This window comes from Conger conger, chromosome 10 (genome assembly GCF_963514075.1).
Source record: "Conger conger chromosome 10, fConCon1.1, whole genome shotgun sequence".
Taxonomy (NCBI): domain Eukaryota; kingdom Metazoa; phylum Chordata; class Actinopteri; order Anguilliformes; family Congridae; genus Conger; species Conger conger.
The window spans coordinates 50,498,677-50,516,176 of NC_083769.1; the positions used below are offsets into that span (position 1 = coordinate 50,498,677).

Below are 17,500 nucleotides of genomic sequence, written 5' to 3' on the forward strand. Positions count from 1 at the left end.
CGGCCTCGTCCTGAACCTGCAGCCCGGCTGAGTTGCGCTAAAGCAAACTGGCGAAACTGTTTGGGCATTGCAGGTGTGAGACTAGTGTGTAACTGTGAAGTCAAACTGAACACATACTGAGCACAGCCCACAGTGTTATAATGTAGCACCAGTGAGTAAAGTGTTGAGCTGAACACAGTGTTATAATGCAGCCCCACTGAGTAAAGTGTTGAGCTGAACACAGTGATGTAATGTAGCACCAGTGGGTAAAGTGTTGAGCTGAACACAGTGATGTAATGCAGCAGTGGGTGTTGAGCAGTGTTGAGCTGAACACAGTGATGTAATGCAGCAGTGGGTGTTGAGCAGTGTTGAGCTGAACACAGTGATGTAATGCAGCAGTGGGTGTTGAGCAGTGTTGAGCTGAACACAGTGATGTAATGCAGCAGTGGGTGTTGAGCAGTGTTGAGCTGAACACAGTGATGTAATGCAGCAGTGGGTGTTGAGCAGTGTTGAGCTGAACACAGTGATGTAATGCAGCAGTGGGTGTTGAGCAGTGTTGAGCTGAACACAGTGATGTAATGCAGCAGTGGGTGTTGAGCAGTGTTGAGCTGAACACAGTGATGTAATGCAGCAGTGGGTGTTGAGCAGTGTTGAGCTGAACACATTGATGTAATGCAGCAGTGGGTGTTGAGCAGTGTTGAGCTGAACACAGTGATGTAATGCAGCAGTGGGTGTTGAGCTGAACACAGTGATGTAATGCAGCAGTGGGTGCTGAGCAGTGTTGAGCTGAACACAGTGATGTAATGCAGCAGTGGGTGTGGAGCTGAACACAGTGATGTAATGCAGCAGTGGGTGTTGAGCAGTGTTGAGCTGTGTCGTGTTTGTGTTGCTCAGGGGACTTACACCATCAAGGAAGTTCTGGAAGACTGCTGGGACCACGACCCTGAGGCCCGGCTGACCGCCCAGAGTGCTGCCCGACGATTGGCTACCCTCTCGCCCTGATTGGCTACCCTCTCGCCCTGATTGGCTACCCTCTCGCCCTGATGGCGCGTGATTGGCGCAGCTGGGACTGGAGGTTTTTCACTGAGCAGTTCTGCAGTGATGGACAAACTGTTTCCACTGCAACAGCGTGTCTCTGGAAACGATGATGCTCCTGGTCACCTGACTGCTCCCACCATCACACACCTGTACCTGTTCTACAGATATCTCTCTCTGTATCATACAGCCATATCTCACACTTGCAGTACATATCTACAGTACAGTCATATCTCACACGGATAGTATGGATACAGCCATACATCACATTTCTGCATCAGGCAGCTGTATCTGGTCTATAGATCTCTCACACTTCTAGGGCTCCACGGTTTGGTTTTATTTGTTTTTCATATTTAATTAAACTGCCTTGGGGACGACTGATTAATTTCTTATGTTGTGCACACTGGGGTTATGCAGTGCACACTGGGGTTATGCTGTCCATACCTCAGGGTCCTGCTTGATGAGATGGGTTTGAGAGGGAGAGTCAGAAATCAAGGAGGAGAAATCCTTGATAAGATTTTCCAGCTCTGAACATTTTGGTCCAGACAAATACACTTCTGTATAATTATTTTAGTATTCAGGGTATTCTAGCTGCCGGCCGTGGTATGCTCGTTGGTAAGGTGATGTATTCTTCAAGGCTTCAGGTTGTATCTATGTGATCATGCTAGGACTTGTACTTTCCTCTAGGGTCTTCAACGCACTTGTCCCTGGTTCTGATTTCCACTTCACTGTACGTTGCTCTCGATAAGAGCATCTGCTAAACGACTGTAATGTAATGTCATTATTTTTAGCCATTTCCCCAGCTGCATAAAGCCATAGCTTGAAACCATTTCTATATTCCAACAGATGTATGGGAGGTTCAGCTGCTGTCCAGTCATCTAGGCGGCGACATACTGTATGTCCAAAAACCTAGTCATTTGCTTTAAACCCAGAACGTTCTTGGGTAATCTCCGGAGTAGTGAGCCTCAGCCACGGTAAGCCCTCCTCCCAGTCATGGTCTCGCTCTGTGCAACATGCCCTGAGCAATGATTTCAAGGTCTGGTGGAAGTGCCTGAGCGCCCCCTGACTTGTAGCATCGGTAGGCATTTGCCTGAGCACGTTTAGCCCGGAGTTGCATTAAAAATGTCTGCTAACAGATGTGAGGTGAAATTAGATCCTTGATCACTCTGGATTACCTTTGGAGGACTGTGTGTGAAATAAACTGGACTTAAGTTTTCACGACAGGCTTTGTAGTAATGTTGCGGAGGGGGTAGGCAGCAGGATACCGCGTGGTATGACACATTAAAATTGGCAAATACATGCTTCCTGCTTTAGACTGTGGTAAAGGACCAACACAGTCAATGATCAAATGCTGAAAGGGCTGACTGACTCTGGTGGGGGAAACAGCGGGGCAGGCGTAATGGACTGGTCAGGTTTACACGGACGGAAGCTTTTGATATAAGCTGTCCCTCTTCAGGCAGGGCCAGTAGAAATAACGTTGACCCTCAAATGTCCTGCAAGATCATGGGCAGTCTTCAAAAGCACATGCAGAAGCTTGGTTGGTATGGCCCCTCCTGAGTCCCTCTTGAAGGAAGTGCCCCTGTGCAGCACTCTGCCGTCTCAGGAGGGGCCAAACAACTTGGATCGTCTCTCTGCTCCATCTCTACATCGGCACCAGAGACAGACAAGGGGAAATCCGGAAAGGGGAAAAAAAAAAAAAAAACACCTTTTCAAACTAATTTTCTGCAACTTTATCTGGAGCAGCTGCAGCTCACCGCAAGTATTACTCAGCATGGGCTGGAAACACCTCTGGATGCGCTGCGTGTATCTGTCAGCCTCGTCCGCGAAAGGAGTTTGAAGTAGCCAAAGATGGTGGCACTTCAGGCAAAACATGCTCACCTGCTAGGTTATGACATAGAATCACTGATACACCCTCAACGGGTAAAGAGGGACATACTCCCATGAGCACCTCGCCTTTTACTAGGTCTGAGAAGAGCTTTACCCTATGTAACGGGACAGACAGAACTTGTAAGCCCATTTCTTGGACCAACACACTCCTTCCAGTATTGTACTGTCTGAGGAGAATCCAGAGCTCCTGTGTCCCTAAGGATCCAATCAGGCACCTTCACATCACTCCCTACCAATGAGATATGGCCCTCGGTAACGTAACGCAAGTAACCCAAGTCGCTCTCAACCGACCCACAGCAACCTGGACCTCCACAGGATCAAGCCTGCCACAGGGGCAGCCACTGCAGCAGGTTTATTGTGAAGCTGAACAGCAGATATAGCATCAGCTCTTCCAGCAATGTGCAGCCAGGGCCAGCCAGGGCAGCTGGTTTTAGTGGGCGGAGGGCAGATGGAGTCTTAGACTTATCCTTAAGTACAGGACGCTCCTTTTTCCAGTGGCCTTTCCCCAATCAGTAATTACACACATGGCTTGGGTCCAATTTACCATATAAGCCATGATCAGGCTTAGACACAAACTGCAACGCCGCTCCACCAAAACTTTTGTTTTGTTGAACCCCAAAGAAAATCTTCTTTTGGCTTTCACCATTACAGACCCCAAGATTTCCTTGATCGGTTAAAATACACTCATCTGCCAGGACAGCTGCTTGGCCATGGTCTTCACTTCATGTTCATTTAAGTAGGTGGCTACACGACCTGGGAGGGTGTTTTTTAACTAAGTCACTCAAATCCTCAACAGTTTTAACCTCAGATTGCAACACGCCAACGATTGAACAGGATTGACAACTCTCTGCCGAACTCCACATGGGTTTGCTTCACTCCCTTTCTAGTCTGTCTAAAACGCTGACCTCAGGAACTAACTCATGAGCTTTCAAATAAGAGCTGACAAAGCTTCTTGAGCTCTACCTGTCAGCACTGTAACTGCAGTCTGATCAGAATCCAACCACTCACGAGAATGTGAGACGCATTCAAACAATAAGAAAAAGGTATACAGGTCTCTCTCTGTAAATTTAGGCACCAACTTCAAATTAGAAGAGACATCAAAATGTGGCCAAGCAGAGGGTTATGGGGATGCAAAGATCCCACCACTCAGGGAGGTATTCACAGATAGCTTGCCATTTCTGATTAAATCTAACCCGTATCTCTGAAATTTCAATTTAGCCTCATGCAAACGGGCCTCTTGTCTCAGTCTCTCCAACTCAAAAGAGTGTTTTAACTCAAAGGCCTGCTTTTGCTCAAGTTCCTCACATTCCTGGGTATATCTCAATAACATCATATTAAATGACAGCATCCTGAATGTAGTTAATGTCCCATCTGCATAATCTGCATAGTTTTGTTGTCATTTTAGTGCAACAGCAAGTCTCCATGAACCTGACGTCTCCCTCCCACTCAGATATCATCTCTCTGCTCTGGTAGGGGAGTGGAACAGCTGTTCAGCGTCGAGCTGGTCCGTTCCGTTCAGTTTTTAGTGCTTTCGCTTCGACTCAAACCGTGAATCTGCGAAGGGTGTGCTCTCTCTGTTTGCCCAAGAGTGTACAAGTGTGTCAGGTCCAAAGCATGTCTCTGCCATAGCTTATGGAACATCTAACCACCAACAAGATGTTTTTAACATATTTAGCAACCAGCTACAAGAGTGTAGCCATAATATTTAGAGATGTTTATGAGGCTTCAACTGAGAGAAGATAGCCAAGTTATTCTTCCCAGTCAGTGTTAAAATACACTGCTCCTGTCACCAGTCTTTTCCAGCGAGCCCTTATCTAGGATGGACTGCATTACTTGAGTGCATAATTTTCATTGTTGTTAAATTTTGGCCGCACTGTTCCTTTTTTTTGTCTGGGAAGTTTTAGGGAACACAGCGAAACATCAGCAGTTAAAAACCGCTGAAACGGTTCGGATTTTATTCCATGCGGTTTCTGTGTGTGTCTGTTTTGTGTGTGTTTCAAACAATGACACTGTATTGTTTTTTTTTAAGATTATTGCAGTACTGCACCTTTACTCTAAAAACTCATCAAGATAAACGATTGTGAAATATCACAATAAATATTCGAGTAAAAAATCATATTTGCCATCCTGAATTATGTAAAGAATACCATGATAACAGAATGACTTGTCATGATAATGTCATGGGTAATCCTATATTTTATAGTGCCTTATGATAAAACCGTGTACATTAACTTTAGAAAGCCGTGCGCACTACAATACAGTATCCCGGAGAATGGAGCATGCTGGAGGGGGGCGCGTCTACGGGCTCTTTGTCCCACCATCTTAGCGACGGAGGAGGGTCGGGTGAAAGGTGAAAGTTGAGAGGTGCGAGTTTTGTTGTCTTTTGTGTAAAGAGTGGAGCACGATCTCGTACAGTCTCTCTCCCCTTTTCCCCGGATCCTTTTAAAACTCTCCCCCTGGGTTCATACCCTCCCGAACCTCTCCCCTTCTGCCCTTAACGACCCTCCCCTCCCCTGCTCGCCGCTCAAGGACCACATCAGGTAAGAGTACTTTTTTTGTTTTTCGGAGTGAAAGACGGGGTTAACGCGCAGCCATCAGGAGTTTCTACCGTCAGGCTGCGTGTTGAGGTACCAGGCCTCGGCAGCGCTAATATGGGCTACTAAGCGGCAATCACAGCCCGATGCACCAGTTCCCCTCATGATTATGCTAATTTGTTAGCTAGCCAAAATAACGTTAAACGTTCACTTTTTTTGTAGATTTTACTTGTTAATTTCCCCCTTGTGCAGCGTAACTAGCTAGTCCCCCTTGTGCATCATAGCTAGCTAGTCCATTTGAGGTATTTTTGATTTACTGTGCGAACCAGGCTCTGGTGAGCATGCTGCTTGGCTATCGCTAGCTCAAGCTAATTTATGTGCCTCTTGGCTTCCTGACTGGCTACCCTGCTAGCTAGCTAGCTGCAAGTGTAGCTCATACTTGCGAGGTAGCTAGCTAGCTGGCTAGCTAACTAACCGCAAGCGATCCGAAAATCTGCATTAGAGTATGGGCTAATCTAATTTCAATCCGGGATTTTAAGTGTGGCTAGCTAAACCAGCACGTGATTGCAATTAATATGACAGCTCAGGTCGGATAGCTGCTTGATCAACTTGACTAGCTAGCTAGATAGCTAAGGTGAACATTTCAGAGAACCGAGTTCCACTGAGCTGAGTTATCTACTCTAGCTAGCTAGGCGAGTTGACTTTCTAATGGCATGTCGATGGTGAAGAATGAAACAGACTTCTGTCTTCCGAGATTTAGCTAATCGTCGTCCTTGTTCTTAGAATTAGCCAGCAAACCATCTGTGCGAGCTCAGCAGCAATCTATCCACGGTCACCCTGGAATAACACGCACTTATTTCCGTAAGTTTGTTTATTTCCATAAATGTCTCTCCCAATGGCTATCTAGTGGCAATCACAGTCGCGCAATCTCGCATAAGGCCCAGCGTGCGTACATTTACCAGTGTGGAGCTTGGCCAGTCTAACGTTAGGCAGTTGTAAACACATTTGCTAGCTACAGGATAGAGGATCGTTTTAATTTGCTTTGTCAAGCTGGCTATTTAATTGGCTTATAGTAAAGCTCACGAATTTAATGTGGCGTTCGTTTCTGGTATTTTTTTGACGTAAACATCGTTTTGATAATCTATTCATGAACTTGGATTTTGACATAGCAAGCTAACGTTAGCTAGCCGGCCAATCAGCCATACGTACTGTATGACGTATGCAAGGTGACGTAAGCCAGCCCAGTTTGCTAGGTTACCGTAGTCAATTTCTGTGTTTTACGTTACTAACTAGCCATGTTACGAGATTTAGTTTTTGTATTACAATGTCCAGGTCGGGTTTTGTCATTTTAGCTAGAAATGCAAAAATGTCAATAAAAGTTCGCAAGCTGACAACTTTTTTTTTACCCAGGTACTGTCTCCAGGGGAATTTTATTAAAAACCTCAAATATGTTCTACGCACACTGCGATGTTCATCTCCTGTTTCAGGGCTCTACAACCGTATTTGACACTAATGCCATTCCACGTCTATATATCTCTCTCTCTCTCCCCGACTTTCAGTTCTCGCTCCTGTGACCAAAGTCTACCGTTCTTGGCCCACTGGCTCAGCTCCCCTCTCCCGACGCTGCAGAGATGGACTCCGGTGTGATTGAAGGAGGGCTAAATGTAACCCTAACGATCAGGCTGCTCATGCACGGCAAGGTGGGGGGTCGCATTCAGGTTCACTGCGGCGATAATAATGATTGTAACTGTGACTTTTGAAAGGGCGCACATAGGTAGATTTCCGTCTAGTTTGAAGCCGTGTTTTAACAAGGCCTGGCCTAGATGGGGAACAGGAACAATATTGTTCACCAAAAATGCTGTCGTCTTATATTACATTACAATTATTGTATTACTTACAGAGGTTCACTGCCTATAATCTTTAATACATGTCCCCTAGAATGTGTTCCTGACTGCCTGGATATTGCCTGCAGTTGAAATTGTACTTCCCTCTAGGGTCTTTCAGCGAACTTATCCCTGGTTATGGGTATGCACTTTGTTGTACATCGCTCTGGATAAGAGCGTCTGCCAAATGCCAATAATGTAATGTAATGTAATGTAATGGATATATATCCTTAGCATGAATGTCTTTAGTGAAGGAAGATTCATTGTGTTCCCCCCCCCCATTTGTCTCTCTGTAGGAAGTTGGAAGCATCATCGGTAAGGTGAGTGTGGCTCTTTCCTGCAGATGTCTAAATGGCTGCCAGTCCTTGCCGAATGTCATCTATAATTCAGCACTTTTTTTATTTGCAGAAGGGCGAGTCTGTGAAGAAGATGAGAGAGGAGGTAAGACATTGAAAACATATTTATATTTTATTTTTCAGTCTCTTAAATGTGCAGTAGATAAGAACTTCTCTGATGTTAAGACTGTGGATATCGCAGTGTTTAATGCATGCGGGAGGCTTGCAGCTCGCACGATTGAGTCCCCTTACCACTCCGGTTACAGCGTCAAGACCATCCTATATATATATATATATATAAACAAGTATTCCCAAAAAATAATTATGTGTGTGAAAAATAATTACTTAAAAATCTGTCGTCGATTACAATTGCCTGTCTAGCACAAACATATAAAATGCATGTGTTGTGCAGAGTGGTGCCCGGATCAACATCTCAGAGGGGAATTGTCCAGAGAGGATCATCACTCTGGCTGGGCCCACCACAGCCATCTTTAAGGCCTTCTCCATGATCATCGAGAAGCTGGAGGAGGTACGCTACACCCCCGCTCCCCCCCCCCCTCACATCCCCGATCCCCCCCCCCCCTCACATCCCCGATTCCCCCCCCCCCCTCACATCCCCGATCCCCCCCCCTCACATCCCCGATCTCCCCCCCCCCCCCACATCCCCAATCCCCCCCCTCACATCCCCGACCCCCCCCCTCACATCCCCGATCCCCCCCCTCACATCCCCGCTCACCCCCCATCCCCCCCCATCCCCGATCCCCCGTTGTGTATCTGGAGCAGAACCCCCAGGTCCTCTGGCTCTTGGGGGGGGGGGGGTGACTGTCGTGTCTGAGGTGTGATGGGCGGGGTGTGTGACTATGACTGTGTGACTTTGTGACTGTGTGACTGTCGTGTCTGAGGTGTGACGGGCAGGCATGCAACAATCTATTTTGAGACCACAGTGCTCACATGATGCGTGTGTGACCTCTGTCCCAGACTGAGGAGATGAGGGGAGTTTTCATTCTGCTGTCCTGACTGACGGAATGTCCCTCCTCCTCCCCCTCCTCCTCCTCCCCCTCCTCCTCCTCCCCCTCCTCCTCCTCTCCCCCTCTCCCTCCCCCTCTCCTCCCTTCCTCTTCCCCCTCCACTCCCTCCCCCTCCCCCTCCTTACCCCTCTTCCCCTCCTCTTCCTCTCCCCCTCTCCCTCCCCCTCCCCCTCTCCTTCCCCTCCCCTCCCCCTCTCCTTCCCTCCCCCTCTCCTCCCCTCCTCCCCTCCCCCTCTCCTCCCCTCCTCCCCTCCCCCTCTCCTCCCCTCCTCTTCCCCCTCCTCTCCCTCTCCTCTCCCTCCCCCTCCCCCTCCTTACCCCTCTTCCCCTCCTCCTCCTCCTCCTCTTCCTCTCCCCCTCCCCCTCCCCCTCTCCCCCTCCCCCTCCCCCTCCCCCTCCCCCTCTCCTTCCCCTCCTCCTCCTCTTCCTCTCCCCCTCCCCCTCTCCTCCCCTCCTCTTCCCCCTCCTCTCCCTCCCCTCCTCCTCTTCCCCCTCCTCTCCCTCCCCTCCTCCTCTTCCCCCTCCTCTCCCTCCCCTCCTCCTCTTCCCCCTCCTCTCCCTCCCCTCCTCCTCTTCTCCTCCTCTCCCTCCCCTCCTCCTCCTCCTCTTCCTCTCCCAGGACATCAGCAGCTCCATGACGAACAGCCCGGCCACCAGCAAGCCGCCGGTGACTCTGCGCATCGTGGTGCCAGCCAGCCAGTGTGGCTCGCTCATCGGCAAGGGCGGCTGCAAGATCAAAGAGATCCGCGAGGTGGGTGTGGCCGGGGGGTGGGGTCCGGGACCCGGGGGGGTGGGGTCCGGGGTCCGGGACCCGGGGGGGTGGGGTCCGGGACCCGGGGGGGTGGGGTCCGGGGTCCGGGACCCGGGGGGGTGGGGTCCGGGGTCCGGGACCCGGGGGGTGGGGTCTGGGACCCGGGGGGGTGGGGTCCGGGACCTGGGACCAGGGGGTGTTTGGGGCATGGGGGGGCAAGGGGGGTATTTCGGGCAAGGGTGGCTGGAAGATGAAAGATCCGCGAGGTGATTGTGGGCATGTGCGCGGGTGGGAGAGGGCTGTTCACACGCTGAGCGTAGCTGGGCCGGCTTGGAGTGTTCTCAGCCGATTCAGCGTGTTCAAGCCGCATTGGAGGCTGCCGGTGAGAGAGATTTGCTATCCAGGGAAAAAGCTAGTTAGTTTGTTATCTTTGTTTATCTTCCCACAATACAGACTATCGCCCCCTCCTGGTATGGAGAGTTATTTCCTGTCTTGCATACATCGCTGATATTAATGAGCCTTAAAGACACAGTCGCTAAAACAGCCTGTTTGTGGTGAAGCTCAAGAGAGGCGCTGGAGAATGGACATGTAAAACTGGATAGTTTGTTTTTGGTACTTAAAACCACACAAATGCCTTCTTAGGGTTATCAGGACCTCAAATAAAATGCTGGAAAATACATAATGTGGGACCTTTAACGGTTGTAATGATGAAGCGAATGGTCTGGCAGGCTGTAACTGTGCTAATGGAGCTAATGGTCTGGCAGGCTATAACTGTGCTAATGCTAATGGAGCTAATGGTCTGGCAGGCTGTAACTGTGCTAATGCTAATACCTCTAATGGTCTGGCAGGCTGTAACTGTGCTAATGCTAATAGCTCTAATGGTCAGGCAGGCTGTAACTGTGCTAATGCTAATAGCGCTAATGGTCTGGCAGGCTGTAAATGTGCTAATGCTAATAGCTCTAATGGTCAGGCAGGCTGTAACTGTGCTAATGCTAATAGCTCTAATGGTCAGGCAGGCTGTAACTGTGCTAATGCTAATAGCTCTAATGGTCAGGCAGGCTGTAACTGTGCTAATGCTAATAGCTCTAATGGTCAGGCAGGCTGTAACTGTGCTAATGCTAATAGCTCTAATTGTCAGGCAGGCTGTAACTGGGCTTATGCTAATGGAGCTAATGGTCAAGCAGGCTGTAACTGTGCTAATGCTAATAGCTCTAATGGTCAGGCAGGCTGTAACTGTGCTAATGCTAATAGCTCTAATGGTCAGGCAGGCTGTAACTGTGCTAATGCTAATAGCTCTAATTGTCAGGCAGGCTGTAACTGTGCTAATGCTAATAGCGCTAATGGTCTGGCAGGCTGTAAATGTGCTAATGCTAATAGCTCTAATGGTCAGGCAGGCTGTAACTGTGCTAATGCTAATAGCTCTAATTGTCAGGCAGGCTGTAACTGTGCTAATGCTAATAGCTCTAATTGTCAGGCAGGCTGTAACTGGGCTTATGCTAATGGAGCTAATGGTCAAGCAGGCTGTAACTGTGCTAATGCTAATAGCTCTAATGGTCAGGCAGGCTGTAACTGTGCTAATGCTAATAGCTCTAATGGTCAGGCAGGCTGTAACTGTGCTAATGCTAATAGCTCTAATTGTCAGGCAGGCTGTAACTGTGCTAATGCTAATAGCGCTAATGGTCTGGCAGGCTGTAAATGTGCTAATGCTAATAGCTCTAATGGTCAGGCAGGCTGTAACTGTGCTAATGCTAATAGCTCTAATGGTCTGGCAGGCTGTAACTGTGCTAATGCTAATAGCTCTAATGGTCAGGCAGGCTGTAACTGTGCTAATGCTAATAGCTCTAATGGTCAGGCAGGCTGTAACTGTGCTAATGCTAATAGCTCTAATTGTCAGGCAGGCTGTAACTGTGCTAATGCTAATAGCTCTAATGGTCAGGCAGGCTGTAACTGTGCTAATGCTAATAGCTCTAATGGTCAGGCAGGCTGTAACTGTGCTAGTGCTAATAGCTCTAATGGTCAGGCAGGCTGTAACTGTGCTAATGCTAATAGCTCTAATGGTCAGGCAGGCTGTAACTGTGCTAATGCTAATAGCTCTAATGGTCAGGCAGGCTGTAACTGTGCTAATGCTAATAGCTCTAATGGTCTGGCAGGCTGTAACTGTGCTAATGCTAATAGCTCTAATGGTCAGGCAGGCTGTAACTGTGCTAATGCTAATAGCGCTAATGGTCTGGCAGGCTGTAAATGTGCTAATGCTAATAGCTCTAATGGTCTGGCAGGCTGTAACTGTGCTAATGCTAATAGCTCTAATGGTCTGGCAGGCTGTAACTGTGCTAATGCTAATAGCTCTAATGGTCTGGCAGGCTGTAACTGTGCTAATGCTAATAGCTCTAATGGTCAGGCAAGTTGTAACTGTGCTAATGCTAATAGCTCTAATGGTCTGGCAGGCTGTAACTGTGCTAATGCTAATAGCTCTAATGGTCTGGCAGGCAGGCTGTAACCCCTGTCCCTCCCCAGTCTACAGGAGCTCAGGTTCAGGTTGCGGGCGACATGTTGCCGAACTCCACGGAGCGAGCGATCACCATTGCCGGGACGCCACAGTCCATCATCGAGTGTGTGAAGCAGATCTGCGTGGTTATGCTGGAGGTGGGTCAGAACCGGGCAGAACCGGGCAGAACGGCCAGTTCTCCTCATTAACCTTGCACACACACACACACACACACACACACATCACAAGGAGGCTGATGGTCTCACCTTCACTTAGTACGAGACGTTTGGGCCCAGCGCTTTGCGTTGTTGTTTGTATAGCTTTTCCTACTATACTCAGTAAAATTAGAATGATTTAGCCCCGCTGTAGCGGCTGTGCTCACCTGCCTCACAGTCAAGAACGCCGGCTGCTCTTACCCAGGAGACGACAGACAAGCCACCTTTCACACCACAATAACTACAGAAGATGAACAGATTCTCATCTGACCCGTCTGTGTGAATCAGCACTCTGAAGCCAGTGCTCGTCTTGGGTTGTTTAAAGGTCGACAGCGGCTTGTAGCTCTAGAATGTGGTCAGGGCACCGCTCATGACAACACTGCCAGCAAGCTACCTCTAGGTGGCGCCACCGCAACGGTACACACTAGTATTGTGAGGCGGCCTGTAGCGTAGTGGTTAAGGTAAACGACTGGGACCCGCAAGGTTGGTGGTTCGATCCCCGGTGTATCCACAATAAGATCCGAGCACTTGAGCAAGGCCCTTAACCCCGCATTGCTCCGGGGGAGGATTGTCTCCTGCTTAGTCTAATCAATTGTACGTCGCTCTGGATAAGAGCGTCTGCCAAATGCCATTAATGTAATGTAATGTGATTCCAAAGGCCGCTTGTGTCGATGACTTCTACAAAGGTGATATGCCATGAAAGTGTCACTGGGGTGTCTCCCCATTCACCAGGGAATTGTGATTTTATTCATTTTATTACATGTTCAGTATCTACTTGTATGTAATTATGTGCCAGCTAGCTCACAAGATTATTATTTTTAGCCAAGAAGCCTACAAACATCAGCCGCCTTAATGTCAGTAACGGCCTTTATAAAGGTTATTTCATGTGGAAAAAAAATGGTAATGGAAAGTATTAATGTTGCCTGGGATGTTTGCTGCATGAGTTTGGTCTGTTATGCAGCGCTGACATGTCGTGATGTCCGCTGCGTGGTCAGAGTGTGTGCAGGTGCGTCTGGCTGAGCCCTGTGTGTCGAGGTGAGGCGTGAGCCTGAGCTGTTTGTGCCCCTCTCTCCACAGTCCCCTCCAAAGGGCGTGACCATACCTTACAGACCCAAACCTTCAGGCTCACCTGTTATTTTTGCAGGAGGACAGGTAAGCGATCACTCAGGTGGGGGGGGGGGGTGTTCATTTTAATTACTTAATTTATGTACTGCTGTAAATGAGAATTGAAAAACATTGTTGCCATGTTTAAATTAGTATTTTAGTCTTGTGGGTATGTGCAGGTTTAATGGAGCCATATTTAAACGAGTGAGTGTTTTAGTTCTGTATGAGCAGGTTTGATGGAGGCAGGGTTAAACGTGAGAGTGTTTTAGTCCTGTATGAGCAGGTTTGATGGAGGCAGGGTTAAACGTGTGAGTGTTTTAGTCCTGTATGAGCAGGTTTGATGGAGGCAGGGTTAAACGTGTGAGTGTTTTAGTCCTGTATGAGCAGGTTTGATGGAGGCAGGGTTAAACGTGTGAGTGTTTTAGTCCTGTATGGGCAGGTTTGATGGAGGCAGGGTTAAACGTGTGAGTGTTTAGTCCTGTATGAGCAGGTTTGATGGAGGCAGGGTTAAACGTGTGAGTGTTTTAGTCCTGTATGAGCAGGTTTGATGGAGGCAGGGTTAAACGTGTGAGTGTTTTAGTCCTGTATGAGCAGGTTTGATGGAGGCAGGGTTAAACGTGAGAGTGTTTTAGTCCTGTATGAGCAGGTTTGATGGAGGCAGGGTTAAACGTGTGAGTGTTTTAGTCCTGTATGGGCAGGTTTGATGGAGTTCAGAGCCGCTGCTCCTCTCCTTAACCCTGCACTCTTCTTTCAGGCGTACGCCGTCCAAGGGCAGCATGCGATCCCACAGCCTGATGTAAGTGAAGAGCTCCTCCTCCCCCTCCTCCCCTCACACGCACTGGGCCCAGCAGGACAGGCCTGGTGCAGATGTGAATGACATGTATATGAATGTACTCACTGTCTGAAGTGTGGAGACGGCATCACCTTTCACACGCTGATGTTCCCTCTCCTCTCTCTCCACAGCTCACCAAACTGCACCAGTTGGCCATGCAGCAGAGTCCGTTCCCATTGGCTCCCAGCAGCCAGGGCTTCACTGGTTAGTCCCTGTGTGTGTGTGTGGTATTTGAGAGTCTTAGCTCAGTTGTGAGGGTCTTTGCACAGGTGTGAACAGTCTTAGCTCAGGTGTGAACAGTCTTAGCTCAGGTTTGATGATCTTGGCTCAGGTGTGATGATCTTGGCTCAGGTGTGAACAGTCTTAGCTCAGGTGTGAACAGTCTTAGCTCAGGTTTGATGATCTTGGCTCAGGTGTGATGATCTTGGCTCAGGTGTGATGATCTTGGCTCAGGTGTGATGATCTTGGCTCAGGTGTGATGATCTTGGCTCAGGTGTGATCTTGGCTCAGGTGTGATGATCTTGGCTCAGGTGTGATGTTGTTTTTCAGCAGGGATGGACACCTCCACTCAGACCGGGTCCCACGAGCTGACCATTCCAAACGACGTAAGCGTCTCTGTTTCTGTTCAGCGTCCAAACTAGGGCTGGGGACACTAGCGACACAACTGACACTCACCTCTCTCCCTTCCTCTCTCCCTCTCTCTCTCTCCCCCTCTCCCTCTCCCTCTCCCTCTCCCTCTCTCTGTCTCTGTCTCTCTCGTAGCTGATAGGCTGTATCATAGGGAGGCAGGGTGCTAAGATAAATGAGATCAGGCAGATGTCAGGCGCTCAGATCAAGATCGCCAACCCGGTGGAGGGGTCCTCTGACCGGCAGGTCACCATCACAGGGTCCGCGGCAAGCATCAGCCTGGCGGAGTACCTCATCAACGCGCGGTGAGACGGCCGGGGGGGGCCGGGGGGGGGTACAGGTCTGTCATCATCCGCACCTGCAGTCCTCCCTGTCCTGAACAGTCATTTTAATGATCTTCTTCTGTGGTTTTTCAGACTTTCCTCCGAGGCGACTGGACTGGCGACCAACTAGCGCGGGAGCCTACCCCTAACCCCGTCCCCCATACTCCACCATCAGACCCCTGGCTGTTGTCACGCAACTACAGGCCACCTACACATCATCCACATCAGTGCAACTACACACCATCTACACATCATCCACATCAGTGCAACTACACATCATCCACATCAGTGCAACTACACATCATCCACATCAGTGCAACTACACACCATCTACACATCATCCACATCAGTGCAACTACACACCATCTACACAAATCATCCACATCAGTGCAACTACACACCATCTACACATCATCCACATCAGTGCAACTACACACCATCTACACATCATCCACATCAGTGCAACTACACACCACCTACACATCATCCACATCAGTGCAACTACACACCATCTACACATCATCCACATCAGTGCAACTACAGGCAACCTACACAAATTATCTACATCAGTGCAACTCTACACCAGAATATCCATGTCTGCTCTTACCCCACTGCATCATGTTTATTACTCTGGTTTTAATTCCCTTTTAATTCCAGGATTTAAATATTTTTGTTTGTTTTTTGTGTTTTGTTTTTTTCCCACTCCATCAGACAGAGTGCAAGTGGGAAAATCTGAACTGGCCTCACAGATTGAGCTGCATCAGATTTTTCTACAAAAAATAAAAAGTTTAAAAAATAAAAAAAAGCAAAACTGAAAAGACTAAATAAAAAAAATAAAAAAGAATAGATTCTTGAATATTTTCTCTGCGTTTTTCTAATTTGGCTGCTTTTATATTTATTAGTTTGTACTCTGCCTCGTGTTGGAGGCTCTTGGCGATTGCTGATGTCACATTTAGTGGAAGCTGAACTTTGAACTCTGAACTCCGGAGATCCCCAACCCCCGTCTCACCTGGACATAATGCTGCAGTGCTCTCTCTCAGACGCCGTGATATGGTGTACAGGAATTGCAAAACTAACATGTTTAAAAATGTTGTTTTTTTTTTAAAGTGGGTATGAAATATATATATACGTAGGGGGGGTATTTTAACGGTTTTTGGTCACCTTTAATTTAATGTTTAGCCTTTACCTCGTCATTCCTGTTTTGTCACCCTGTTTTTTTGGGGAACAGTCAGGAGTTTGGTATGGGGGGGGGGGGGGAGGGGGGGAGGTTGGGGTCGGGTTGTGGCTGGTGTGATTTTCGTAAATGCTGACGCATTCTACAAAGTTAATAAGTTGGAATATTTGTTTTAAAATGGAGAGAATATTTTTTTTAACTATGTGGCTGCTGGGAGTTGAAATGGGGGGTGTGGGGGGGGGGGGGGTGAGATTTAGGTAAAAGACGGGTATGTCTTTACATATGAGACTGAAAGTGATAATTTAAATATAGAAATAACACTAGAATTCCTGCTCTTTCCTTCACTTGAGTCAGATTTTATTTTTTATTATTCTTTGCAGGAAAAAGAAACTCCCTTTTTTTGTTTTGTTTTTTTGTGCACGTTTTCAAAGAGATTGTAGACCTGGGTGTCACTGAATTGTTGAAAAATTAAATCCAGAATTAAAAAGATGTGAAATGCTGAAGAAGCTATGGCTCATTATTTCAGCTGTTCAGTGGAAATTGTTTCCAAACATAACCTCACATTGTCAGTTGTATTAAACCCTAATTATTTAGGGACGTCGGTTGTTTGTTTTATATATATTTAATATATATTACAATTAGATATGAACCATGATGTAGATAATTTTCATTGTTACACAACTTAACTGGAAAGGGGCTGCCAGAAAGATGCAGAAACTGACAGTAAGTAAAAGATTGCACCTTTCAACAACAAATTCACAAAGTGCTTCACAGAGACCTAAAATAGCAACGCATAGCAACACATAAACCGTAAATACAAGGACCAAACAGACTTTTTTTTCCACTGACATATGGTATCCCACAAAGCAGGGTTAAGAAATTGGCCAACTAACTTGAGTAAATATTTGTAATTTTATTACATCCGACTGGGTAAGAGCGTCAGTTTGTTAACCTTGCTTCGTAGAATACCCCCCCGCCCAGTCTAGATACAGGTCAGGAGTTCTAGTTAATGTTCACATCAACAATCAAAATGGAGAAGAAATTTGATCCGAGTAACTTTGACCGTGGAATGATTGTTGGTGGAAGACAGGGAGGCTTGAGTATCTCAGAAACTGCTGATCTGGATTTTCACACACACTAGCCTTTAGAGTTTGCAAAGAATGGTGGCAAAAATAAATCAATTAACCACAGTGAGCAGCAGTTCTGCAGACAGAAACGGCAGACTGGCAACAAAAAAAAAGTCTAATAAAGTGTTCACTGTTGCCCATAGTTTCATGCAACATGAAACCCCGCCCCCCCCTTCTGATA

The 17,500-nt window shown here is 47.7% G+C and overlaps 2 protein-coding genes across 4 annotated transcripts in view; both read left to right on the plus strand.

Moving 5' to 3' along the window:
* Positions 1-981, plus strand: part of LOC133139597 (anti-Muellerian hormone type-2 receptor-like) — a 13,799-nt gene extending 12,818 nt beyond the window's left edge. Inside the window, exon 11 of the mRNA XM_061259169.1 lies at positions 874-981. Within this exon, the coding sequence (XP_061115153.1) occupies positions 874-981 (108 nt within the window). The remainder of the gene's footprint in view (positions 1-873) is intronic.
* A 4,226-nt stretch (positions 982-5,207) lies between these two features.
* LOC133138766 (poly(rC)-binding protein 2-like) lies at positions 5,208-15,305 on the plus strand. Of its 3 annotated transcripts, XM_061257786.1 has the most exons (14): positions 5,209-5,441; positions 6,219-6,296; positions 6,995-7,135; positions 7,615-7,638; positions 7,727-7,759; positions 8,066-8,182; positions 9,301-9,432; positions 11,947-12,075; positions 13,210-13,284; positions 13,991-14,032; positions 14,200-14,272; positions 14,618-14,673; positions 14,831-15,000; positions 15,112-15,305. In XM_061257786.1, exons 3-14 carry the CDS (start codon positions 7,067-7,069, stop codon positions 15,146-15,148), a joined length of 957 nt encoding a protein of 318 aa, XP_061113770.1. In that variant the 5' UTR covers positions 5,209-5,441; positions 6,219-6,296; positions 6,995-7,066; the 3' UTR covers positions 15,149-15,305. The 3 variants fall into 3 exon arrangements, with proteins under 3 accessions (XP_061113771.1, XP_061113770.1, XP_061113769.1); XM_061257787.1 differs by lacking the exon at positions 6,219-6,296 and having other exon boundaries at positions 5,208-5,441; positions 14,621-14,673; XM_061257785.1 differs by lacking the exon at positions 6,219-6,296 and having other exon boundaries at positions 5,211-5,441.
* The last annotated feature ends 2,195 nt before the right edge of the window (positions 15,306-17,500 follow it).

Coding starts and splice junctions, on each gene's coding strand:
- LOC133138766 (XM_061257786.1), top strand. CDS start 7,067: ATGGACTCCGGTGTGATTGAAGGAGGGCTAAATGTAACCCTAACGATC. Junction 7,136..7,614: donor GGCTGCTCATGCACGGCAAG/GTGGGGGGTCGC, acceptor GTCTCTCTGTAG/GAAGTTGGAAGCATCATCGG. Junction 14,674..14,830: donor AGCTGACCATTCCAAACGAC/GTAAGCGTCTCT, acceptor TCTCTCTCGTAG/CTGATAGGCTGTATCATAGG.